This window comes from Chroicocephalus ridibundus, chromosome 9 (assembly GCF_963924245.1).
Source record: "Chroicocephalus ridibundus chromosome 9, bChrRid1.1, whole genome shotgun sequence".
Lineage (NCBI taxonomy): Eukaryota > Metazoa > Chordata > Aves > Charadriiformes > Laridae > Chroicocephalus > Chroicocephalus ridibundus.
The window spans coordinates 47,268,702-47,294,207 of NC_086292.1; the positions used below are offsets into that span (position 1 = coordinate 47,268,702).

Consider the following 25,506-nt stretch of genomic DNA (forward strand, 5'->3'; position numbering starts at 1 on the left):
TTTGCCGCGGTGACTATAATTTTGCTGCTGAGCAGCGGTCCGAGCTGAATAAGCCTGATATTTGCCATTTTACAGGACCACATCATGCTAAAATGACTGGCTTAGATTTGCATGATTTCACAGACAACATTTAAACACATAACTACTTCCTGCATTTTTCCCTGCTGTTGAAAAGGAAACCCAGCCATTTTGCTTTTGTTAGATGCAGAAGTTTCTGATTTTATTTCACGCATCATATACACGTTTGATCTGCAAACAACACAGGGGAGTCTGAAACAAGATGTCCTGTTACAATGTTACCTATTTTTGCACTTGAACTATTTAAGTTTAGCATATTTTTAGGATATACTTTCATCTCTCCATGCCTGAGAAAGCTAAAAGTATGCAATATGATACAAGCTTCAGTATTGTGCCTCTTGAGAATAGTCACTTAACCAGAAACTAATATTACCAAATAAAACACACAAAGAACCTTCACCTCTAGGCTACAGTAAAAACTCTATTTTGTAGCTCTTTTCCCCTTGGTTAGTGGCTCTGTATATTCCAAAGATACAAATATAAACACATTACATTGAAAAATGTTGAGTTCCAACAGTGACTATTTCATCTGTCAATTTCTTACCACCTTACAGAGAAAGAAACAAAACAAAAAAAAGCATCATACCCAATTTCAAACCTTGGGAAAAGTCAACGCACAGAGGAACCAAACAGTGTCCCCACTGCAGGTCTGAAGCTGGCAGCCAAACTTCCCAGCAATTCAATCCCATCCTCTCTACCAGACAATTCTTTACTCTCTGCCACTCAAACTTTTCATACAAAATACAGCGTAAAGCGCTGGAGCAAACTGATGGAGCACATCCCTCTCATTTCAGAGGCCTCCAGAAACATGGGCTACACTTTGTCATTTCCACAGACAGACACCACCCGTAATTTTATCTTATTTTTTTCACATTGCAAGGCCGTTGAAATAGGGATGGAGAGCCACCCTGAACAAGTGGGTAAATATTAACCCTGTGATAAGCAGGCTGAGGCTGAACGGCGGGGACGGCTGCTTGAGCTGTCCTTAACAAGAAGGACAGCCTTCCAGCTTTAAGGGAGGACCCAAAGACTCCTCCACCTCCGAGGCAGGGGGCTCAATCCCAATGAGAGCCACAGCTATCCCCAGGGGATTTCATGGCCTGGTTTGTTGTCCATTCTGCTTCCCAGCAGGTCAGCGATGTCATGTGTCACCAAGGACAGGGAGAAAGCTTGGCAAAGGAAAGAGGAAGAGCACGTTAACAGGGAAAGGAGGATACGAGCCCTTTGACTCTGCCCTTGCTTGGGCGTACAAAGCCTGTGCTTCCAAGTGTCAGCTTGGCCCAACAGCCCTAAATCACCCACCCTGGCAATATGCAAAGAAGGAAGGCGATGACAGCAGCTGCTCTAATTTATTAGTTATCTCTGTTCGCGCTCACCAAGCCTGCACTAGGACGCACTGCTCCATTTGCAACCAGACAGAAACAACGAGTGTGACCAGAGGCAGCGGGAGAAACTTCTCCGTCATGTGTACTTTCCCCTTCACAGGCTCCGCTTCCAGTTGTCTTGCCTGTCATTAAAAGGAACTTACAACACGCCGCTGAATGATGTACTGTAATCAATGCAAATAGCCATGAGAGCCCCTGAAAAGGATGTGGAAGTACAGCTCAGCAGCGATATTTATGAGCGCAGGATACCGCAGACCAGAACGGTCCCAACTCTCCTGAGTATTTCCACTATTTACACTGAGATCAGAAAATTAAAATGATATTTTACGCTTAATGGTTCGAACAAGACCTGTGAAGTCCTTCTCTCGGTCCCGTTTACAACGCAAATGCCAATGACAGAGCAGCAGATGGTCAGAAACACTCCCCTAGAATATTCAGGCGATTCAACTTGAATCTGTGCCCAAATCATTTAACTTTAATAGATTCTTTCATTAACAACCAAAGAAAGGGAATATGGTTGCCAGGACATTAAAATCACTTTTTCAATTACACTGTTATAAAATCGAACAAATTAGCCGTAATTCTTAGCTGAAGCCTAAATGGAAGCACGACTTTACGAAAGAAATGAAAATTGATTTGGATTAGTGGGCATCAAGGGCTTTTTAAAAATTAACAAGATTCTTATGACTTCATAGCAGGGATGGATTAGCTGAAGGTTTCACTGCCCTGCGTTTGCTACCTGCCAAAGCACGGCAGCTGGCTTCGCAGCATTTGTTACAGCGGGTTTTAATTAGACTAAGGGAAAAGGATGCAAGGATTGAAGCTGGGAACAAAGTTCTGGAAAAGCTGGGTGGTGTCTGAATCCACCTTTTGGACCTGGCCCAGCAGGGTCTTGGCAAAAACCAGGGAAATCAGAACCTCTGAGCTTCAGCAGGATAAGGACTGCAGGCTGCATTATTTTGCTTGGGGTGGTCTTGCTCAAAGATCAAGGGAAAACTAGGTGCTTCACAAACACAAAATAAAAATGAAGCCCAAAATGCTTGCTGCAAAGAGTGTGCAACTTTAATGTAGGCTATTAAAAAAAAAACAAACCAACAACAAAAAACCAACCAAACAAAAAACCCAACAAAAACCCAAACCAGGTAAGGATAATAATGGCAGCAGCAGAAAGAGCAATTCATAAAAGAAACAGGAGCTGTAACACTGGACACCAGGTGCAAGGGAACTACAACCAGAGATATGGGGTCACTCTAGGAAGGAAGAAAAATGTCCTTTATATTGTATAATAAGAACTTAGACATTCACTGAATGCAACTTACATTGATCTTACAGACCACGAACCATAGGATATATTTTGAGAGCCATCCCCCTGCCAGGGAAGGTAATGATTTGGAACTGCTGCCCAGAAAAAAGAGACTGAAAACCAAGCTGGAGACCTTTACACCTGCACTGGACAAAGCCTTTTTAAAATTTATTTATTTAAAGCACCACTGGGAACAACCCTGTTTTGACCCCTATGAGGCAGACGGGATGTTCTAGCGCACACGCTCCACCCCAAACATCTCCAGGATGATGCACTGGTGAGAGCACCTGCCAGCTGGCAGAACCGGCCTCTCTGTAAGGTAAATGCAGCAGAACATTTCAAAACCATTTTCATGAAATCTTGCAACACAAAGCACTTCAGCTGACTCCCCTTTACGAGTCAGCATTTCATATTTAGTTAATTCTACTCTTTATTGCAACACAGCAGTTGACAATTTGCATCAGTAAAAGCTGGCTTGAAAAGTTAATCTTTCTTTGGACAATCCTGAATATTACTACTTTGCCGTCATCATGCTGGTTTGTCACCCTGTATCTGGCTTTCAGATACACCACAGGTTATTATTTTCCAATAATCCAAGAAGAGCTGTAACCCTTTGAGCCAAGCCTTGTATTGGAATTGCTGTGGGTCTCCACATGATCGTTAGCCGTGTTTATATTTAAGAAAGCCAAAGAACATATTTTATTCCAGAACCTTTCAAGCTCCACATGTCTTAGAGTTCTTTAGATGATCCAAAAATCAGGGCACCCTCTGGTTTTCTGTTATATCTAATGGCAAGATTTGGCCTAGTAGGGTAGTAATTATCTAGGCAAACATAACATACACAACCAAGAGCTTTATCTCATCTAGGGTAGTGACCTGTAAAACCTGGAGTTAGAGTGCTTTAAGAGAAGACTATCACTGACGGTGGTCTTTTTGCAAGGCAAAGCAGAATGGATTTCTCCAAACTGACATTTTAGGCTGAAGGTGACTTAAGCAATGTCTTTTACTTTTGCATCACTGCAACAGAATAGGAGCATGCACACATCAATTTACTGTGCTTCTGCTGAATGGCAGCAAATGCCAGGGTAGGGAACAGTAATTTCCAGCTAAAAGCACAGGAACTGCCTGACCCAAACCGCCTGACCCAACCACGTAGCACAGATAAACACACTCAGCTGTACCTGTGAAATCTGGCCTCCAGGCTCACACTACTCCCAGGCAGAAGCAGGCAGAAAACTGGCACTTCTCAACACGTTGTATGCACACCAGCACCGTCCTGTCCATCAGCTGCGATTTAAGAGTACCTACGGGGACTACTGAATATCCATTTTGACTATTGTCTATGAGAAGCAGCTTATTATTATCATAATTATTAGTCACAATTATACAACTATTATATATGTTAATATATGTCAACAGAATAAGAATACTAATATATTCTCTACAGGGTATTCCACAGAATTAATGAGACCTAGTAATGAGCCTAACCTCTCTGACATCTTGCTGATACGTACTTCTAAGCAAGCTGCAAAATTCAGCATCCATGTGCTCAGGCAGTGCACTGGCTTGCAACTATCTCAATACCTGTAGGTCAAAAGGACGTGAATGCTGATGAACAGAGGTTTGTGCCTTGCTTGAGGCAGTGATGGAAGAGAGACACACGCATTTGCTCCTGCTACCTGCATTATCAAGCTGGTACCCTCTACCACAGGGACAGCCAGCTCTGAGCAGCCAAGTCTCAAACCACCCCAGCTGTCTGCTGCAGTAAATGCCAATCAGTCCCCAAGAGCTCTTTGCCACATCAATTCAAGTGCACTGTGAGGCTGTCCCTATCTCCGGTCCCCCCTCCTCTCAAAGACCTTCAAGCTTGGCAGTGCTGCAAGCCCAAGGCAACTCCAGTGAGGCTGCCGTTCACAACACTGTTTTGCTAGTGGTCTTCCCCTCCTCTGACACCTTCCCATCAGGTGATAAGGAAAGAGAAATAAATTCTTTCCAATGCACTGGGAAAGAAATCACAGGGCACTCCTAAAGACAGTGAAATATGCCCCAAGATCCTCAGAGACAGCCACACTGAGGCAGATGAGGCAACTTTTGTGTTATTTTGCATCCTACCTCCTCTACAAGCTGGGACTTGGGAAGAACAGATAACTTGCATCATTTCAGTGGCAGACCCTAAAAGCCCTAATTCTAGTGTAGTGAAGTCAGCAGCAAAATTCCCACAGATGGAGCGGAGGATTTAGCCCTAGAGAAGCCCAAAACAAAAGCAGCATCTGTGACTCACCCATGAGACCCACAGCGGACAACAGTGTAAAAATTACATTCACACGGACCTGATGCTGCTTCAGGGAAAACAACTCCAAAGCCTTTCTCCTTGCAGATCCCATCCCTGGGCATGCTTCTCATCCTCTTTTGTTCTTTATAGGGTATTTGCATGGAAACAAGAGCTCCGTTTCTCAGCTGCTCGTCTCCTCCTGCTGTCTATCCTTCCCCAACAGAAGACAGACTTTACAGAGAGCCTGTTTTTATGCAAATAGCCCTGAATGACAGCTCCAGAAGAAGAGACCAGGTGAGCACCTCCCAGAGCCCATGTGCCAGCCACTATGCTAAGGATACCCCATGCGCACAGAAACCATCTCACCATTTTGCTGATGGAAGCTGCTGTCAACATGGTAAGTGTTCACTGCGAGACTTTCAGAGTTCCTTCCACGGGAGGCAAGTCTCTTACTTTAAGACCATGTTGAGAAGGTCCAACTGTGCAGGATGCAATATCAACCACCAGCCAGGAAAAGCCCTGCGGTATCCTCAAACTCAGCACTAACATGTGGCACTGGGGAAGAGGAACCATCAATATGAGACTCGGACTCCTTCAAAAAAACAACACAACAGTTACAAGGGGTTCGAGTTCTGCGCTTGCCCCTGAATCTTCCTGTGATTTTTACTCATTTGTAAGCATCTTATTGTTGTTCCAGAGGACTGGTTATGTGGAAAGTCTAACCAAAGGGGGGAAGCTGACAGTGACCTGCTCCGGGTATCTAACTTGGAGTGTGAGCCAGACAGCGCTGTCAAAGGGCAAGGAATACACTCTGAAAACAAAACCTCTTTGTTCCTCTAATTTTGTTCCAGTTAAGTCAGTTCAGCTGTTCCATATAACCAGTCAAAAACATTCAGCATTTCCCAAAGTATTTTAAGACTTCAAAGTTGTAGGTTTTATTTTGACAGTTTTAAAGCACATAGCTTTCTTTTTCTTTACAGATTTTTTTTTTGCATTAAAAACAAGGCTGTTTAATAAATTAAGCTTTACAACAACCACTGCCACTCTTCTTTTATCATGGCTTCAATTAAAATATTGTTTCTTGAAGACAGCTAACGGCTTCTAGGGAAAAAAAAGAGGGTGTTTCACTGAGAATGTTTTCAATAGACTCAATTTGTTAAAACTTGTGATTAAAATCAAACTCCAAGTAGGGCAGGCTCAAAACCACAGGCATTTTAAATCTGCTCAAGTTGCTGATCTGAACTCAAAACTTCCCAGCCCTAAATGAACATACCTAAAAAGCAAACTCTCCAACACTCACTGATGAGGAAAATGTAAGAAAAACACTGTTTAGACTACTGCCTGTTAGCTCAGCAGAGACAGGAGCTGATCAGGAGCAGACTGTTCCAGAACAAAACCTTTCTACATAACCCAGGCAACAGATATGACCTTTTCATCTAAAAAAAAAAAAAAAAAAAAAAAAAAAAAGCAAAAACCCAACCAACAGTATAACCCGCAACTAAACTCATTACTGTGGGAGATCTGTCCCTCAGAACTGTTTTGCTCGGTCTCGGGGCCAAACCTGTTCTGACACTGACTGCCTCCTGTCAGGAAAGTGCTGGAACAGCTCTGGGAAACCAAACCTGAAACCAAACCTGTCTGAACTCTCCCTGCGTAACACGAGCTCCACACACTCGCACTGACATTGTCACGACACCGAACAGGAGCCAGGCAAGCAAGCAAGGGACCCGTGTCTTCAAAAGCAAACAAAAGAGGGTTATAAAAACTAATTAGCTCTTCGTGCTCACCAACGTGCTTCTCTGCAAAGCTGTAATCACAGCAGTCATTTTGAAATGAGTACACCTCTGAGAGCTTCTTACAAGCAGCACCGGGATGGACTGGGCTTGGCCAGCTTGACGGTGCCAGCAGCACAGACCCTGATCCCACAGTTTTGAGGCCAAAGCTCCATTCGCACAGTTCACAGTGCAGCCCACAACCAGCTGTGTCAGCACAACCGAGAAAGCAGGATCAAGCAGCCATGGGGAGGGAGCTTTTAAGCCTGTGATGCTGCCAAATGCTTCGTATCACAGCCCTGCCTATTTGCATTTCTGCCTTGGGCCCCATCTGTAGCTTCCCATCCATGTAAAAGCTGTCCCCAGGGAGAAGAAAGGCCACTGTCCATTTGTTCAACATATCTCAAGCGCATCCAGTTTCAAATGAAGTAGGTGGTAAAACTCCTAATGCTAATCTTTTCCATGCAATTCTGAATCTCTTGTCATCTGGGGGCAGGGAAGATCAGAAATGGAAATAGCTGGTCCAGTGGCCCCGATCAGTCAGCGCCAGGCACCAGTGTGGCTCCCAGCTCCCTGCCCTCCAAGGCAGCACCACATCCTCACCACCAGAAACACACACACACACTTGATTCCTTTCTCAGCTTCCACTTCAGACAAAGCGATCTTGCAAAGTAGGTCTTCAAATGCGGTATCAGTTAAATCACTTAGCAATAACGCATCAGGAATAAAGTATCTTTAAAATATTGTTACACCCTGTTCCAGAAGTCTTAATAGGCCATATTTTCAGCCTAGGAACACCTGAAAGCCAGCACAGAGATACTGCAGCACAGAAACGATGTCACTGCAAAGCTATTTCATTGCAAGCCACAGCTCCCTTTGCAACGACAGTTTCTTCCAAGAGCCCAACTAAGCTGGTACAAGGTTTTCCAGCATGCATATGTGTAGGGCAGCCGGAAGCGAGACGAATATATCATGTAAAAGTTGAGAACCAGGAGAAAGAAACCAAGAAACACAGGAGATCGGTCCCCTTCAACACACATGTCTCAGCAGAGGTCACTGCAATGACTTCAAGCTGGAGGAGGGCCAGGGCACCACGCACGCATCTGTTAGAGATCCCACCCAGGCTCCAGGCAGGCATCCTCAGACACATGCTAACTGCAAGACCAGAGGAAGCAGGAGCTCAAGCTGAGACCACCCATACTCTTGGGCTGCTCTCTACCTGCATCCACAAACTGCCTGGCGCAGCCAAGGAGGTAACAGCTGGCAGAGGTGCACAAGGGAGCACAGACCCTCCTCAAACTGACGCTATTTTCAGAGCTTCATTCACAGTCAGGTCAGGACAACACTGAGCCACCAACACCTGGAGGTGACAGACACATGGGAGACAGAGGCAAGACCAGGCATCTGGCACCTCAACTTGCTTAACCTCCATGTGAGCAGCTGTGGAAAGAAAAGGGCAGATGGAGTACAAACCTGGGTCTCAACGGGATCCAGAGATGTCAGTGCCAGGCACTCCGAGGTCATTTCTGCTCATGCCCAGGGATTTGAAGAATTCAGCAAGCCCCAGAGCAGCTCAGCCCCAAAGCCACTGGCTTGAACACTACGCTCCTACTGCCTGGGAGTCCTGCAGGGCTGAGGAAAGGCACCGACGCAGCCCCCACCACCCATCATTCTGGGGGGACCTGCATTGCTCTCCTATTCCCTCTAAAGGGCAAACAGGTCACAGAGACACCCCAAGCAAACGCTGGGGAAGCTGAGACCATGTCTAACTCAGAGAGGCAGCTGAGACTTCGGTGGCTCTCACACTGTTGAGACAAACTGTACATTGCTTTTCTGGAAGCTGCTCCCTCCCTCGACCATGACTCTGGAAGAAAGCTGGAGTAAGAGAACACCCATACAATCCTTATTGCCCTCATTACGAGGAAAAAAAGTTGCCCAAGAATCTAAAATTTGCTTTTCCTCGGAATCAGCTCCAAAGCTATCCCAGGAAAGGCATGTTATCTCCCACAGTCCAAACCACTCCTATTTGTTACCAAATAATAAAGCCATTAGTACTGAGCAATCACGCTATTACACTGTTGTTTTACATGGCTATAATTTAACAGTTCCTCACTGTTTGCTTTAGGAAATCCGTTCTTGAAAGGTCTATAAAATTATGAACTCTTGCTCCAGTTTGAAAACATAGGCACGAGCAGGCATTTCTGTTCTCTAATAAATCACATTCCCCTACTAGTAAACACCAGCTTATAAGAAACATCTTTTGTTTATTGAAAGTAAATGGCATGTGGACATTTTAAACAAAAAGAAGGTGGGAGGCTGAGGGGAACAGACAGATTATGTTTTCCACTTTCATTTTGCCTTGTGCCTAAACAAACAGTTCTTAACAGCTTTGTTTTCCAAACCAACTTTCTCCCAGCTGCTATCTGGAACCACAGAAAGGGAAAGCAATAGTCAAGATGTGCAAGGATTACTTGACTTTGCACACTTATTTTACTCAGCAATCAGTGTTCCGGATATGCAAGCCACAGGGAGCATTATTAGGAGTAAGAGCCTTGTAGAGACTGGTTGGCTTCACCTACAAAGCAGCACGAGGAGGGTTCCCTCGGACCCCTTAAGCCATGTAAGTGGGACAAGCATTTTGCCGAGCTTTTATGACAAGTCAGCTTGCCACAGGACCCGATCCATTGCCTTCCACCCATCCACAATTGTACGTATATTTGGACGATGACCCTGAACCTGCACAACAACAGCTAAGACAGAAGGTCAGAGAAAACAGCTCTTACAGACTCCTCAGTGACCAGTCACTGGTAGCATCTGAAAAGAAACTGCTGCCCTCAATTCTTTTTGGCCACGGTCGTGCCTGTTGCTGTAAGGCAAGGGCAGCACAGAGATACTGACCCCAAAGAAGATCCAAGAAATTATGCCAAGATGGAGTACATTCTAATGTTTCTGAATTTTTCATCGTGTTAATGATCAAAGATCTTAACCATCAAAGATCTTTCTCATCCCTTTGCCTTCAACTGATGATCAAGGCATCAAATATTCCTGCACTCCTTTTCCTTACCTTCTTGCTACATTGAGTTTACCATATCTCCCTCAGAAGTTCCTTGCCTACACAAGAGATGTGGCAACACTTTGCTAAAACTTTAGCATGGGAATAGCTAGCGTTAACAATACATTGACCTGTTTCACTGAAATAGCAGAAGATTCCTTGTATCCAAGCACAAATACAGAGATGTGGCTCTATCAGCATTTTGGAAATGATGTACTCTATCACAGCCCTTACACACACACCACAAACTTGCTACATTTGACCCACCACCTTTTTAATTATACGTCACAGCACGCAAAACTGTGCGACAACAAAACAGCCCCTCCATAGAGAGAGGGATAATGGGACACATCTCCATAGCAGCAGCTAGGCACCCGTGTTCATGGAAGACCCCAGTGAAGCACACACTATTTTCTACCCAAGTCAGAGGGAAAGCCCCCAGGCAAGACACAGCTCAGTCCCCGCTGCCACCTCACTTTGGCCCACCTTGACACAGAAGAGACACATCTACCTCTGAAGCAAGGTCGGAGCTGCCCACCTCTGTGGCTCCAGGATCCTGCCTCAGCTCCCCAAAAGAGGGTTACAGCTGCATTCTTTTGGGAACATCCATCTTGGTTTTGCTCCTTATGTTAGCTTGTGAAACTGCTTCATGCGGCCTCAGCAAACGCTACCTCTTCCCAGGTATCTTTGGCCATCTCCTGTCACAACCCATCAGCTGTACCCTGTCCAGTTGTTACTTCCAGAGACAGCCTCTGGCTAGGTTAAGAGAGTTCGTAAGCCCTTCATGTGCTGCCACAGACCATTGCTGCCAACACAGCTCCTTCTGCCACTACTTTTCCTCAAGTTTACAGTCTTGATCTACATGTCTCTCCTGTTAGAAGTGAGCTGAATAGAAAAGAGGAAAAAATCCAGTTTGCCAAAACCCTTCATACGTAGGACTGTCAGTAGTTACCTGAAGGTACCTAAAACTTCCTGTAGAGGAAGCCATTAGGAAGTCACATACACAGAAAATGGGCCTGAACCTTCCCCAGGGACAGTAGATGATGTTTAGCCAAATGGCAGATTCTACATGATGTTCATCTGCTTTTACAGTCCTGACAAAGAAAGAACTCAACCTTGCAAGCTGGACCTTTGTGAGGATTACCCAAAAGAGGCATTTGCAGGGCCACGGATGGAGTCCAGAACATGGTACCATCTCACTTGCACCTCACTCACCTCATCCAGGTCTTGCAGGAAATCCCACAGCACCTGCACAGCTGGGAATGTGCCAGCAGCCCAAGCCAGCCTGCACAAGGCCTTCCATGAGGCCTTTTTCTCACACCCCTGTACAGCTGGCACAATAGCTAAGTCTCCCTGACAGCACACGGATTTCACTGCTACTCACAGCACAAATGAGATAATTAAGGCAGAAATCTTCAAAGCCCTGCCACTGCTGTTGGTAATGAGATTCTGCAGTTCACCTGAAAATAAAAACGGAAGGAGGAGAGCAGGTAAAGCCCCTTCTCCACCAACAGCCTGAACTCTAACTGTGAAACCATCTGTCAAATGGCTTAGCCCAGCTTCCACCAAGAGGTCTTTCCTAGCAGCTGGCAAGTCCACGTATGAATACAACCCTTAAAAAAGAGAAGCATCCATACAGGGAAACCAGTGGCATGACATTTGCCAGTAAAACACACGCTACAAGAAGAGAAACTGTGATGTTTTAATCAGTGACAGTCCTTTTATCTTCCTGTGTGCCGGCTTTCTCCCCACAAAAAGGGACCAGATCACTTCTCTATTCCTACCTGAAATGCTGCCTGCAAAGAAAAAGGGCAAAGAACCCTTTTGCAGGGGTGACACTGGTCTGACACAACTCCCAAGACACGTTCAGTCCTCAGACTGAGCTGAAAGCTTTCACAACAAACAAATAAAATCCTCTGGCATATACTTCAAACTTTTTATTGCATGTTTTTGGTTTTTAAAGTTAAGCAAAGAGCCTCCCTTGTTTGCTCACATCTTCTTGATAGGCTGGAGTTTAAATCTGGACTGTGTCTTCTGGACAGGGTGTAAAGTGGTGTAATACACAGCAGATACAAAACGTCAAGAATGGCTCTGCCTCCAGTCCTACCCAGTACCCAAGAAATCTGCATATGTAGCCCCTCTCTCTGCTCCTTGTGCTTTATAGCTCTCTCCAAAACAGCAAACTTGTCCCATAAAGCCCCAACCTGCCCCTCCAAGAAGCCAAGAACCTACCCGTGAGAGGAGAAGTCAGGCTCATCAAACTCCTGCCAGCTCTCCTGCATTTCCCAGGTAATTGCACAAACCATGAATTAATGAGAAATAATGAGCCAGCACACAGGGGAAGAGAAGACAATTCAGAACAGCAACAAAGAAAACTAATGGGAAAGTATGTTTCAATAGCTGACTGCAGACAACTGCCACTGCAAGCCTGCATAGCTCCCTGAGAGGTTTCACTTCTCTGGGAGGACACAAGGACTCCAGAGCGCACCCACCACCCACACAGCACGGGGAATACAAGATAAAGGTGACAGGGGCTTCAACCAGGAGTTAATTCTGCAGAGAACAGAGAGCGTGGGCAGACTCTGTCCAGGCGTAGCTTTGTCACCATGCACCGCACAGCCCCCAGAAGTCACAAAACCCCTCTGTGCTTCACTGCCTCGCTATACGGTGCGGTGTCTGACACTGGCTCCCTCCATGGGTGTAGACTACCCTTGGCTTTATCTAGCCACGCTCTGCTCCTTTTTGTTATCACTTAACCCACAAAGGTATGTTATCAGTACAGCTAGCCAACCAGCCTTACTTGGACTATAGCAGGTAAGATGGTAGGTTTGAGAATGAAACACTGAAAATAACAAAACAGGAGATACTAAACTGTTAGGTCAAAGGATTGCCCACAGGTGGACAATGCAATGTTCTTACCAAGGATTAGACCATCTCAGGACTTTGTGTTCTCCTGGCATAACTTCTCACCTAGACCAGTTTTAAAAGACTGGATTTGATTGTGATCTGGAAACTGAGTGATCATTGAAAATGCAAAGTGAGCCCTTACAGCTCAGGGATTGCGTTGGGAGAAACAGCAAGATAATACTCATATCCATGGAAAACAAGGAGCAGTACCACCTTTTGAAGACGGTAAGAACCAAAGGACAGAAGGGGTGGGAAACTGCTCTCCCATTTCCAAATTTAAACTTATCTCTATCATAGCAACAGGAGGAAAATATATTTCATAACCTGTGTTCCAAAATCCCTCACACCTACTTGGCTGTTTAACTTTCCAACATCTACAGTGCATTTACCCACTGTCAGCACAAGTTTCTCTTCAGAGCACATAAATCTTTCCTTTTTCCAAAGCTCCAGCCAGCTGAAACCTGACAGTTTGAGGACAAAGTAGTAAAAGGACTGGGTCTGCTTCCAAATGGTGAAGGACACGCTTTCAACGCTACAGTATCCAAGGAGAAGAATGCCTTTGGGGCCATCATACCACTCTGGGCCCTCCTGTACCAATGGGGTCCAGGCTCGGATGTCATGCTTCTCCCTGCTGTCTCTGGGCTTCTGCTTATTTCACCAGAACACATCTAAAAACAACACCTGGAGTTATACTGAAATTTCAGCAAAAAAACCCAAATCACACATTTTTTTCCACAGTGAGGAGAGATTTTGCCTCTGTGCATCAGACTGTTAGATGAGCACTAGAGATGGTGGCTGCTCTGGACCGAGGAACACAACCTCATTTGTTAGTAAAAACAGATTTATTTCCATTAATCTAGATTAATTACTGTTGCTCCTCTTTTAATGAGGTCCTGTGTGCCTCCTCACATAACATCAGCACAGGAGAAATCCTCATCTTCACAACCAGGCAATTTTCGGCCACTTTGAATAGCTCCTTCTCTACTGTAAGAAGGAAATTATGAGAATGATGCCTCTTCAAAGAACCATTTTATTTTAGGAAATGCTGTGTGATCATTCTCATGTTCAGGTCAGTAACAGCCTTGCAAAATCTCCTTGACTTTATCCAACTTTTACTACTACTGAGCAGGGATTAACATTAATTGAGCCCACCCTGTATTAGCCAAGGATTATTTGTTAGTCACCAGCCTATAATCACTTGCATTTTCCAGTACAGACCTTCACATCGCTCAGATAGCTAGCAGGATAATCCAAGTCACATTTTTAAAGAAATCTACATAAAAACCCACATCCACACCCTTGCCTTCCCCCTTCCAAAATACCCAATTAGTTCAGCTTAGGAAATGCCATAAAAATTAATACTGTGAAATTTCCAGTCTAACAAGTTTCTGGTGAGAAGAAAATATTCCCTACAAGGGCAGCATTTTTTTAAACCCACAAACTTTAAAATATATAAACAAGTAATCAGGAATTTTCATTTACAAGCCGGCGCATACCACGTACACATCTCTACCATCACACCGCACCTGCACACACGTGGTGTTGACGCACCACAGACAGGTAGGCACAACCACGTCTGCTCAGCCACATACACAGATATATTTTGTACAGTACCTATTCCCTCGCCTCCGCATCTGAAACACATGCCTGCAGCACACTGCCCTGCAGCATCTGGACACCTCCACCCCGAACATATTCATGCTCAGGCCCTCCGAGAAAAATTTTAATACCTCATTTTACAAATTAAAAACTATGATGCTGACAGAGGCTTGCCTGAAGCCATTCATAAGCGTGTCATGCAGCAGGGAACAAAATGTCTCCTTGCTAAAGCCTGAGAAGTCCTAGTATTGGTTTCCTACTTCCAGAGGCTCACTGCTGCTTCATGGACACAGCTGGGCAGAGGCTGGAGACATTTACACAAGAAAACAGTGTGTTGTGTAGGTGACGTGGAAAAGGGTAGAGGGATCTTTATGAGTGGGAGAAGGCAAAGCTCCATACATTCCACCTGTACCTGAAATGCTGACGGAGGACGTGGCAGAGGTGTTACTTGGTGAGAGCTGCCTAAGACTAAGATAGTGTATTTCCATGCCAAGTGTAACCATGTGGTGTGATTCGAGCTTAGACAGCAGCCTTTCTCTTTAAAAGCTATATGGAAGCTGCACATACGTGCCCCATACCGATTCTTCCTCTGCCTTCCTGTGTGTGAGTGTCCCGCTGCAAAACCCAAAATCTGCCTCGGCAACAGCTCGGCTGCTCACCGAAGAGGTGCTCTCAGAGGTGAAGGTTTCTTTACATTTCCCTCTGCTTGGCTCCGATCCCATCACATCTGGAAAGCCGCATCCAGTGCTGGCTGTCCGAGCTGAACGGCGGCTCTGCACTGAGCTGCAGGGGAACAGGTGCCCCGAGGGACTCGCAGGCTCCAGATCCAAAAAGTTGGGCTCTGAGTCAAAGTAGCTAAGAAATTTCCACAGCTGAGCAAACACCTAACTATGAGAAAAGCAGAGCTTTCACTTACACTACTGTTAGCTACAGAAGGTTGAGATTAAGGGATGGAAAACAGGTGAAAGACTCAAGGACTTGCACATATTCAGCTTAGTAAAGAGCGGGTTACCAGGAAATTCCATCAGTGTACACATACTCACAGGAAGGCTTCACATACGAGTACCTGTCTTCACGTACACCTACAAACCACAGCTAGGTAAATTCAGACTAAATGAAAGTGCACATAGAATCATGGAATCTTCATAGTTGGAAAGGACCTTTCAGATCATCGAGTCCAACCAAACAACCTACGATCTCTGCCACTAGAGCATGCCCTGAAGTGTCAAATCCAGGCGTTTCCTAAATACCTCTAGGGATGGTGACTCAACCCCCTCCCTGGGCAGGCTGCTCCAGTGCCTGACCACTCTTTCAGTAAAGTAATTCTTCCTAATATCTAATCTAAACCTCCCCTGCCGCAACTTCAGACCATTTCCTCTGGTCCTGTCATTATTCACTTGGGAGAAGAGGCCAACACCCACCTCTCTACAACCTACTTTCAGGTAGTTGTAGAGGGCAATGAGGTCAGTGAGCAAGGACTTCAAACCAGCTCTCTTAGGGGCTGGGATAGACAAGCACCCACAGGACATTTTTAAGTCAGAAGTGGGTGTTGCTCTTTAAAAGATGCTCTTGTTCAAGCACAACCATTAAACCTGAAACAAGAAATGTTCTCAGCTTCCCACAGTACATGTGAAGGCAGCGCAACCTTGCTAGCCTTAAACCTACAAAACTACTCAAGCACCTTGGCTAGTATAAAAAACAAAGAGCGAGAAGAATTATTTGATGGCTCAGCCTCGTGCCCGGATGCTGAAATGTTAATAAAGCCTTTCACCCACACTTAACTCCCTCTGCTGCTAAACAGAAAATCCTGGCAGCAGCCACAAGCGTGAAGTAAATGGGAAGCTATTGTCTGCTAGTAGCTGGGAGAAACTTCCTTTTCTCCCCACTTTGCACGTAAAGAAAACCCCACAACAGTACTTGAGGTAATGCTGCTAGCCAGATTTTCAACTGACAGACTCTTGAGGAAAGCCTCCAGATATGAAGTCTGCTCCCAAGGACCTTCTTCAAGCGGATGACATTTGACTTTGGGAACGTACGGCAGCTCATCTGCTCGAGGAAAGGTCCGCTTTGTTTTCAGTGCAGAGAAAAGAGCACAAAGGAAAAGAAAGAAAAGTTGCATTTATTGTGACCTAGGAAAAACAGAGCTAAATAATTTTGATCAATATTTTGATTTCTCCGACAAAAGCCGCAATCAGCGCTGACATAAACAACTGGTTAGCAAGCCTGGGGGGGCAGGAGGGGTAAATCAAACTAGAGTTTCAAGACACTTGTCTTTGCATCACAACAATTGCCACCAATGACAGTAATTTACATGGCTAATAGGCAGTATTATGTTCACAAAATCATTCTTGGGAAGGAGGATCTAAACAATTTTTGCCAAGCCAGCAAAGGAGCTGGTAATGGATCAGATGCTGGGTTTCTTTTCCCCTTTTAACTTCTACGTGCATTTTGCCAAGATACCTTGCTATGCAGAAACATTTGCCTTCGCAAGCACACACCAACCTGTGGAGCACACGATCACTCTCCTATGACAACCTGAATTCTCTAACAGCAGGGCTGCTTGAGCCTCTATGGCAGGGGAAAATACCTGTCAAGCAGGAAACAATGGAGTCGAGCTGGCAGCCCCAGATCCTCCACCCCCAGCCATACTTCTTAAGCCACTGCTGAAGATAACAAGCCCCAGCATCTCTACGCAAGCCTTATCTCCCACACAGTGACAGGTCCCATCCCAACACCATGGGCTAAACCCCCTGAACATCAGCCTGAACATCTGCTGATTCTCTGCCCTCCCCAGCCATTGTCTTTTTTTGTTTGGTCACAAAAATCCCCACATCTCCTTCTTACAAGCTCTCTCAAGGCTTCGTCAGGAGTGAAACGGGCAAACGGGACTGGGATGGCACAGAAATGGGCTGCAACTGGACCAGTCCTCTGGGTCGACATGATTAAGAGGACTATGCATCTTTTAAAGCAGCACTGATATTTCCAGAAAGGTAAGAGCACATCACATCAGCACTACAAGGAGCACACTGGAGTTTTTCACTAGACCATCTCCAAAGAAAGAGGCAATAAAGGGACAAAGATTTCCAAAGAACAGAAAAGCCTTCTCAGTTGTAATAACAAACAAACAAACAGAAAAAAAAGCCATCAGTGAACACCTGAAAGACTAGTTTTCTTTTACTATCAGGCACAGTTCCACTTCTGTACAGAAAATACCCGTTCTGCAAATGGGATCAAACTAGCCAGCCAAGAGACACAGAGATGACAGTCTTGCATTAAGTGCAAAACTGCAAGTAATTTTAGAACCTGTAAGCACTGCTGATGCTTTTGAAAAAGAAGATTTATCAAAGCCCTGAGTGCACAAACAGCCAGGTTTTGTCAAAACCCTCAGTGTATTCACACAACACAGCACAGGAAATCCATCCCATAAAATAATGACCTTTTTGGTCACACCAATTAACTTGATCATCTATTGACAGTCAATTTAGAAACTATCAAGGATGCACATTTCCCAGTACAGACAGTAAAACATAAAGCAGGACCTTATCAAATCCCCCCAACCCACTGCCAGCCTAGCATTGCTTCTGCATCCCAGGTTTGCTCCACCTCTGCTCCAGGTTCTGCTAGCACCTTTCCTGGGAGTTGCATTTTCACCGTTTAATTTCTTACATTTAACAAGGTGCTAAGCCATCCCAACGCCAAGGGGAATGCGGTTCAAAGACGCAAGCAGGAAATGAGAGCAGGGAAGTCAGTCAGAATAAGGGAAAGGGCAGATTGAGCACAGGTGCAATAGCTTCACACACTAGATTTTAATTCTCCCACCAGCTTGGGCTGAGAGCAACCTCTGGGGATGCTCACATTTCATTAACACACCTTTAATATTAACGACCTGTCCCCAAGAAATCCACACAAGAGATCTTGAAAAAAAAAAAAACAACTTAGAAAACAAGAAAGCATAATAAAAAGCAAGAAAGCATAATAATAAATAATAATAATAATAATAATATTCAATAGCTCAGCTGAATTTAAGATAGCAGTAATAGGCAATTGCCTTTAAAATGCAAATACTGATTTTAAAATAATTTCAGAACATCTGATATGAAAGTTTCAGTGGAATACAGTAATTGCTTATCATAACCACCACAAAGTATGTTTATTGCCTACAGAGATAACACACTGCACCTGCTGGATGTCTCAGATAAAGCAGGCCCATACCATAACAGCAGGATTCCATGGATTAAGAGCAGAGCAGGATCTGACTCAAACAGAGACACCAAAAGGCATCAGCGACATGAAAGAAAACACGTCCAAGGGAGAAGCACCATGACCTACACACAAGAAAAGTGTCTTGATACCTGCAAGCAGAAAAGTGTTAGATATGCTCAAACAAGGCTGATGACAAGTGTTTAGGTTCTCCCAGGGCACTTCTCTTCTCAGCAGCGTCAACTCCAGCAGGTATCTACCTGCCTGGAAGTAAACACTAACCAGCTCTTCCCCTCCCTATGAAGGCTCTGTTACTCTTCAGAATTAGGAAATTCAGAGGTGTTTCAAGGATGACTTCAACATATCAGTGAAAGTCAGACAAACTAGAAGAAGCTCTTGCGTCCTTCCCTCCACGACTGGGGTGGGGCTTAGCATCTTTAGAAGGGCTCATGAAAATTCTGCTCAATTCTATTTTTTATTAGGACGGCAGATTCATTGGATCCTCTCACCAAAAAGCTGTTAAGTCTGAAAAGCATAAGCAGCACTTGGAGGTCACTTAGTCATGGGATTTTGATAAATCCAAGAAGAATACTTAGAGCGACGGTGCTCTTCATATGTTTACAGTGTGCAACAGCATCTTCTGCCCAGCTGGAGCAAACAGAGAAACTGAGGCAGAGACAGCAAGTGACCAAGACAAAGACAACAGAAAGAGCTAATGTCACAGCAGCTCCAAGTCCTGTGTCCAGAAAATGCCTTCTCAATAACAGAGGGATGCAAAACAGCTACTAAGCCCTGTGACATGAATGCTGCCGTAACCATAAAACAACAGCATGCTTTAAAGCATAAAAGACTTCAAAAATAAAAATCCAAAACAAGTGGATACAAGGACTTGAGATTGTGATTTCCTGCAGCTTTGTGTATTGTGACTGATTCCCCTGTCCTACCCAAACAAGGTGCGAGCTCTGTTCAAAGCTCTTCCTGCAATTCAGGCACTTCAGGTTCCTCCCCAGGTGGGTTTTCCAGTGCCTCTCCTTCAGCCCTTGCAGAAACTGCATCTCCTCTACTTCATTGCTTATTTTCAAAAACTCTGAATTCTCCATATCCACCCTAGCTATGACTGACCAGCAGGTCCATGAATTATTTGGAAAAGGAAAGGGAGATGGAGAGACAACAAGACTATATAAGTATCTTTTCCTTAGAAAACCATGCTAAAAATACTGTAGACAAGCAGGTCCAGTTCTCCTCCAGAAAGTAACAAAATTGCACCAGAGCCGATTTTGGCCCAACATGCACTTGGCAAATACTGATAACAAGGATTTACCATATCCCCTCTAGTATTACAGCTGGCTATAAAGCAAACGTTTGCTTCCTACAGATAACAAAATGACTATGATCGCTCCAGGTTTGTAAAGGTTAGGGTTTCTGCCATCACCCAAGGCAGGACTATAATTCTCAATGTCCAAGCAGAAAACCTCCTATGCGTAACACTGGCCTCAATTTTCCCTCAGGTACTCACTCACCTCATGCAGAGACAGAGTTTGGGATGCATTCCAGCAACAAATTACAATCAGATTAAATATTAATTCCCATCTTAATTATATAACCATGACTAGGTTTAATGGCCAGGCAGCCATTTAAACAGGAGAGGAGCGTGTAAATCCTGCAGGCAGCATCTCTTACGCTGCAAATGCCCAAACTGGTTCACAAGCACCTGGATTTTTGCCTGGGAGAACAGCCAGCTCCAAGGGAGGTAGAGTTCAAATCACCCAGCAAGCAATACGGTATCAGGAGTCAGGAATTCATGAGCTAACATGTGACAATGCAGCACCCTGCCCTCGGGATAGGTGTACACTATAGTGACGAAAATCATATAGATGCTGAATGCTTACTGATGGATTTCATCTTCATCGATGGATTTTATCCTCTCAACGCGTTCAACAGAAGCGTGCAGCATCTCTACTTTTGTCTAAAGATGGGCCCTGAGGATACCAAAGCAGATGACGCAACTGGCCCAGGATCACAGCAGGCACTCAAGCGAGATGTCCCATATGCCACAGCAACACCCAGCCCACCCCAGCAGCTCCCAAACGCAGGTGGCTCTGGTGCCCCTGGTGCACAGAGACCTGTGCTGTACCACAGAAGCTGCTCCCAGCTCCAAACCAGGCTGTGAGCACACACGCGGGCAGGATCGTCTCCCTTCTTCCTCAGGGAACGGCAGATTGCCAAACATTTTCTTTTTAAATTATGACTCGCGCCACTCTGAAACGGCTTGTGTCCCATCAGCGATACACCCACCCTGCGTGGGGCCCCCTGCAGCAGATCAAACTTGCTGCAGCTGCCAGGAGAAAGTCTGCTGCAGAAAGCGGGGAGACATCAGAAAATTAGTGGGTTCTGCTTCACTTGGGACTTCAAGGTAGTGAAGGGAGAGGGCACAAAGAAAGAAAAAGAAAAGGAAAAAGCTAGGGAAAACAACACAACCAAGCCTGAGCGGTATCTCCTTCAGCCTCACGCAGCAGCGGAGAAACTGGGAAACACCAGAAGAAACATTCCCCACTCTCGAGCTGCCTCAGGGCTGGGAGACTGGCTGTCACGACGGCCAGAGCAAAACAGCAGCAAGCTCCCATGCGAAAAACCTGCCCCTGGAAACATGATACAGGCAAAACCTCGCTGACGTGGTGTGCACGAGTGTTTGGCACCGTAGGTACCCCCCGTTTCTTGGGGACTGTAAGAAATACCCCTTCCCTGCGCCGCTCACCCTGCCTCCTCACAACCCAGTCCAGGGATGGGCAACACTGCAACACCACAGCCAGCAGGGCAAGCGGATCCGCATGCAGGTGACATCCCGCGAAGCGCAGGCGACCGCAGCAGCAGCGATACGCGAGCCACGAACAATAGCAACACTGACTTCCCCAGGCAAAGGCACTAACTGCACGCAGCAGCCTGCAGGGTTACGCCGCCAAGACGAATGCAACAGGAAGGATAAAACAAATCAGAACCAAAGCTGGGTGATGTCGAAAAAGGAAATCTGTTCTGCAGCAAGAGGACTTGACCACAAATCCAAATGACATAAACCCAGATGGATTTCAGCCGGTCCCTCGGATGGAAAGCTCAGCCCACTTCCCACCAACACGTCCCCCATAGAGAGCCCCAAGGAAAGCAACCAGCACAACCCCCCCTGCCAGAGTCAACTGAAGAGGGGTTGTTTTGGATTTTATTTTTTTCTTAAGCCCTTTACTGCTACTGCAGGGAAAACAGTCTCAAAGTAGGACAGGCAGAAGACTTTCAAAACACTGGATCACATCCCCAGCTAGTGTAAACTGGCACGGCTTCCATCAAGTCCACAGAGGGGGGAAGGTTTTCCAGCCTACTTCTCTCCTAAGTATTTCATACCCAGCGAGGCTCGAACTTTGGATCAAAACACATGGGCTTCAGGATCAAATGCAGACTTTCCCAAAACCATTTCAACCCTCTGCCAAATTAATTTCAGATTGAAACAAGTCCATGTTTTTCTTTTCAGAATCAAACCCACCTGTCGGAAAGCACATCTGCATGTACCGAGCGGCACATCCACAGACTGCACAGACACACTCATTACCTCTACGCGATACGCAGCCCATTGTTAGAAAACAAACAATTTTCACTAGTTGCCTAATTGCTTGCAAAAAAAGTAGTGAAGCTACATCTGCAAATTCCCGCAAAGCATTTGAAGTTTTCTTGTTGAAGTGGGTTTGAAAAACAGCATCTACTCCACCATCCCCCTTTTTTCTTCTCCTTTTTTTAAATCATTGCTCTCCATTACGAGCCTCGGGACCCACTTAGTTGTTTGCTCAAACACACAGGAGACGCAGCTCCCACCCGTTCATCTGCTGGTGGGGTCACAGACTGACATCCATCTAGAAAAACCCACACTCACTGGTGACAATGGGCCATTTACATGGACCGTTATTTATTTCTACACACTGCACCTATAGCAAATGTTAACTACCCCTTACGGGAGCTCACAACGTTCTGACAAAAAGATGAAAAACAACCCTGCAGCCACCCAGCACACTGTTTTCTCCCCAAAAAGGCTATTTTCGAAGCCATAAAGACTAAATATCCTTTGTGCTGTTATTATGTTCTGACGAACCTGAATGCATCACAAAAAGGAATAAAAACATACAATGATAAAGGGATGGCTCTGCCACCGCAATCCCCTGTTTAGGAGGCTCTTTTAAACGACGGCAACTCCAGGGCAAACACACAGCTCACATTTTTCGGTGCAGCTCTGCCAGCCTCCACCTTTCCAACCCCTTCTCGGGGATGCAGACAAAAGCTTTTGCGGGTCCGTGCACGCACAGGGAACGAACCAGGCAGCCCCACGGTCCGCAGCTCCAACGACCCTTGGTGCAAACTTCGACGGCAAACGCAGCCCGTCGGCCAGCGCGACAGGCGTACGTGTAGCCGCGCACAGAGCCGTTTGCGTAACCGTTGCAAAACAGAGGGCACGAGGAGCGTGGCTACTCCTGGGTCGCCTCCTTGACCAACGGGACGTCTGCCCACCCCAGCGTCCTGCACCAGCAGGGTGAGGTGAGGGTCCCCCCCCGACAGACACCTGGGCCTGCTCCAGGCCAGCCCTGTGCTGGACAAACACTTTGGCCGCCAGCCAGCCTGGCACAGAGGCCATCCCTCCACAGGAAACTTGCCACAGGCCCCAGAGTCGCTGCTGCTGGCCCACTCCCCCCCAGCCCGGCCCCTGAGGGGGGCTCCCTGCAGGGGACGCCCTGTGTCACCCCCAAAAGGTGACCCCAAAGGAGGCACTGTCCAGACAGGGGGCAAGACCACGAGTGTGCCATCGCCTGACTCAGACGGACAAAGTGTCTGGGGGAGAGAAGGGGATGGAGAGAGGGGTGTGAAAAATGGCCACGGGGCTGGTGGTGGCTACTGAGGCAGGGAGAGAGTGACTAGGAGGGGAACGACCACCAAGGGGGAAAAAGGTGGCTACGGGTGGGCGAGAAACAGCGGGGGAGAGGGTCCCGGGCGGGGAGCCGGTCGCTGCCCGTGGCCGAGCGGTGTTAAGGGCAGGTGGCACCGCGGCCCCACGAGTGACCGCGACCGTCCGTGGGCTGGGGGGCACCGACACCACCACCACCCCCCCCTCTTTCCTCACCCACCTTGCACGGCGAGGACGGCGAGGGCGGAGAAGCAGAGACAAAGCAGGTCCTCCAGCGCCATGTAAGCCCCGCCGGGCGCCGGGAGCAGGGGCCGCCGCGGTCGCATCTAAGAGGGGAGCGCGCTCTCCCGCCGCCCCACCGCCATCTTGTGCGAGCGCCCCAGCCCCAGCCCCAGCCCCGCCGCTGCCCGCCGGCGCCGCCGGGCCCCGCTGCCGGGGGCGGCCCTGGCCTGCCGCTGCTCCGCCTTTGTCAGCGGGTTCGCCGCCGAGCCGAGGGGGGCTCCTCCCGCCCTCCTCCACAGCGGCGGGACCAACAGGTTGCCGCCAGCCCGCCGCGGGGGGAGCGGCCCCGTTTCCTGAGGGGGGGGAAGCGGGGACGGGCAGCCGCGGCAGGTGCGGGGCTCCTCCGGCGGGACGGCAGCTCCCCAGGCCGGCAAACGGGGGGCTAGAAACATTCAATGCGCTTTTTTAATTTTTACATTGCCGCAGGTGAGCGCGGAGGACATCGCGCTGCCACCAGCCGTCGGCTTCCCCCTCACGGCGCTGCCGGGAGGGGACCCGTCTGCCAGCCCCCGCGGTCCCCTCAGGGCGGCGGGAGCCCGCTGCGGCGTCCACCCGTGGCCGCTGTCGGCGGACAGCCACAAGGCACCCAGCAGCTCCCACAGCCCTCCCAGGGCTGGCGACCGCCCGAGGGCTGATGGCCAGCCTCCCTCAGGCCCGTGTCTGTGGGGAGGAGGTGAGGCTGCCGCCCCACACGGCCCACCCGGGCTGTGGAGACAAAGCGGCGCCAGCGACCACGGTGCCGTCGGCCTGCCACGGGGCCCGTTTCGAAGCACAGCTCCTTCAGGTGTATATCGTTCATTGGGCTTTCCGGGCGTCAGAGTCCAGCCTATGGTTCTCATCTGCCTTTAAAAATAAAGCACATAACATACATGGCGCAGCCCGTCCACACCCAGTCACTGCAGAGAGACACAGGAGCCATCGGCCGGCCAAGCCGAGCGGTGGGAATGAGGGAGGGCGATGAAGGTGCTGAACGATGGGAGACCCAGGCCACTGCCTCCCTGGCTTGGCTGGGTCCCAGGCACAAAGTCACAAAGCTGCCAATAAAGCCGCAGGTGCAGGTTTGGTCCTAAGGACAAATGACACCAAGCCCTTCTCTGGGCAGTGGCGGCTGGTACCGAGCAGAAGGCAACCCCATCCCGAGCAGGGGTCTGCTCTGGCCTCCCAAAGGGGAAGAGGCTACCTGGCACACCGGGATGTTTTATCGCAGCAGTGTGGAACGCAGAGAGGGCTCCAGAATATGCAGAATATGGAAAAAAAAAAAAAAAAAAAAAAAGAAAGAAACCTTTTTAATCCAGACCCTCCTATTTATTAGCTTGTTTAATGAACTATAAAAGCTTAAATGATACCAGAAGGGCAGTGTGGTGGGAAACAGGTTTCCCATGTGTATGAGATGTGCGATCTTAAGTCAGCGCTTGACACTGTTAGCACAGACAAGCCCTGGGATCCACCAGCCCCCTGCCCCGGGTGGGGACGGGCAGGGAGGGGGCAATAAGGCCACAGCAAATCCACCAACCCTATTCCTGCACCATCGATACACTTACCTCTCTGCAGGAAGAAAAGGGGATGGTAACAGCCACGCTCCTTTTTCCAGCACAGAGCTAAAAATTAACAACCTCTGCAAACTCTCCTTTCTCTCTGGGCCTTTCCCACCTGCTCCTTTCTGCGTCAGGTGGTTTTAAAGGTGCTGTCAAATTGCTTTAACCAGGCTGGAGAAGAACATCTC

The 25,506-nt window shown here is 47.3% G+C and overlaps 1 protein-coding gene across 1 annotated transcript in view; it reads right to left on the reverse strand.

The window, feature by feature from the left end:
* LOC134520282 (immunoglobulin superfamily DCC subclass member 4-like) overlaps window positions 1-23,944 on the reverse strand; it is a 46,695-nt gene extending 22,751 nt beyond the window's left edge. Inside the window, exon 1 of the mRNA XM_063345382.1 lies at window positions 23,722-23,944. Within this exon, the coding sequence (XP_063201452.1) occupies window positions 23,722-23,827 (106 nt within the window). The 5' untranslated portion in view covers window positions 23,828-23,944. The remainder of the gene's footprint in view (window positions 1-23,721) is intronic.
* Between the last annotated feature and the right edge of the window lie 1,562 nt (window positions 23,945-25,506).